This window comes from Portunus trituberculatus, chromosome 19 (assembly GCF_017591435.1).
Source record: "Portunus trituberculatus isolate SZX2019 chromosome 19, ASM1759143v1, whole genome shotgun sequence".
Classification (NCBI taxonomy): domain Eukaryota; kingdom Metazoa; phylum Arthropoda; class Malacostraca; order Decapoda; family Portunidae; genus Portunus; species Portunus trituberculatus.
Window position 1 is genome coordinate 16,545,714 of NC_059273.1, and position 2,376 is coordinate 16,548,089.

The window sequence follows — 2,376 nt, forward strand, 5'->3', positions numbered from 1 at the left end:
ATTCTTTCAGTATTCTGTCCGAGACTTCATCTGGTCCCATTGCCTTCTCTTCATCCAGTTCCTTCATTAACTCTTTTATTTCAAGCTTGGTTACTTTAACCTCTTTCATATAGACTCTCTCTCTATTACCCTGTGGCCTTTCAAATTTGGATTCCTTAGTAACGACCTCCTGGAATTTATTATTTAATAGTTCTGTCATACTTTTTGGGTCTTCCACCATCCTGTTCTCTCCTTTTAACCTTTCTATTGTTTCTTTTGTGTGTGTGTGTGTGTGTGTGTGTGTTTCAATATGGTCAGGATCACATGCAGGACATTTGACTGCCAACTTTACTATCGTAGTAAGGAGAGGTGGATAAGGTGGTGAGCATGGGAATGGGCAGACGTCTACGCATAGGTTTGAATCCCATCACATACCACTTTGAAGTTGTGCCATTTGTCGAGTGATTCAAAGTTACCTACATGTCACCATGATACCCAGGTTCTAGGTGGTTACACCAAAGATTTGCTTGGGTGGTGATATGATCCATAATATGGGTACCACTATAAATAAAATTTCCTGCGCCACTACTACACGGAAGCTTAACAGTGCTTCCCACATATACTCTTGAAGTGTGCCTACAGGCGCCATAAGCTGTAATATATATATATTTAAGAGAGAGAGAGAGAGAGAGAGAGAGAGAGAGAGAGAGAGAGAGAGAGAGAGAGAGAGAGAGAGAGAGAGAGAGAGAGAGAGAGAGAGAGAGAGAGACTCATACAATGATTTACAGGTAAGGCTGTCAACTTTCACACATCACACAACTCACCATTTTGTATACTATAAAAAAAAAAAAAATTTAAATAAACAAATAAAATGGGTAAATAAATGAAGTAGTATACAAAAATGTACAAAATAAAACTTCAGTGACAAATGCAGTACAATTGCCTTCTGTCTCAACTGCCCCCTTGGCAGTTGTCAGTCTAGTACACTGATGACACTCAAAAGAGTAATTAACTTAAAGCCATAAAATGAAAATATTTTATTCATTAGAGAGCTAAATTCAAATATCAGCATACTAAAAATCTTAATTAAAACTCAACTTACAAACAGAAAACAATTATTCATATCAATATTGTGATATAAAGAAAAAATCATTGGCACACAAGATACAAACATGAATACAACACTGGTCATTAATGTGAATTTAAGCCAATACATCACAGCACCACATCAGTTCACATAATTAACATTATCATGAACCATATCTCAAATCAAATGTTTCAAATAACTTTGCACCTTTGTCCAGGAGTGGTTTCTCCTAGACTGATTTTCATATACTATTACAAAGAATTTCATCATACACCACATGTGAAGGTATTTGATAATATCATTACATGAATAAATACACAATGGACTAGATATGGTATGTGCATTTATCAAAAGTACTGACATTCAAATTTTAATTATTAAGGACAGATACAAAATAATTGAATGAAGATCAATCTTCTATCCACATGGCTACAGTTTACCTCAACAAAAGTTAACCAATAACAAATCAAACAGAACTTCCAAAATCAAATGAATTTACAGGGAGCTGAACTAATAAATTTAAACTAAAATCTTTATAGGTTGTAAAGGTAGATTTTCCATCTTTTCAGTAACTCTGACTGTTGCTACCCCGTCATATACTCACTAATAAAAAGCCATTTGACACTCATTTCTCTCAATATTCAGGAGTACTTACCTATACTTCCTTGGTCCAAAACACAAAGCATCCAAGCACCTTACATAAATCCTTCTCATCCCCATCCAGTACTACAAATTCATGTAAATGCAGATAAAACCTATCATGTGTATTACCATACTCTACAACATAATTTCTCTTCCTTAACCATAACAATCCCTCTCTCACACTCTTCAGCCAACTCATGCAGAAGCGTAAAATTTTATCACCAGTATATACAATACCAAATTCATTAGGAATAATCCTATGTATAGAAACTATCACTATATATGTAGGCATAACTTGAGTCTTCTTTCTGGGAAGCACAAAGCATGTGGAAAAAGATGTCATATGATAAGATGAAATGGAATGAAGTATAATAATTCAATTACCTCCCAACCCTTATCATTTACTATCATCATGACAATATATTAAACCTATTTTCAGCACAGACCAAAGTACATATATGATATGAAACCATGGGAAGTAAATGAAGATGTCAAGCACAGCCTGCTCATGTAATACACATCTTACAAAAGGAAGGACATCCAATCACAGAGACTACAAGTTATGAGAACATTAGCACCCTGAGTGTCTGTGGTTGACGTAAATGACATCCTCCCAAGGCAGGTCTGGCTATGTTGGGTTAATGTATTCTCTAAGCTTGATTTTACCT

At 35.1% G+C, this 2,376-nt stretch overlaps 1 protein-coding gene across 1 annotated transcript in view; it reads right to left on the bottom strand.

Moving 5' to 3' along the window:
- Positions 1-1,001: 1,001 nt before the first annotated feature.
- Positions 1,002-2,376, bottom strand: part of LOC123506337 (RPA-interacting protein B-like) — a 17,743-nt gene continuing 16,368 nt past the window's right edge. The window contains exon 7 of the mRNA XM_045258319.1: positions 1,002-2,374. Within this exon, the coding sequence (XP_045114254.1) occupies positions 2,231-2,374 (144 nt within the window). The 3' untranslated portion in view covers positions 1,002-2,230. The remainder of the gene's footprint in view (positions 2,375-2,376) is intronic.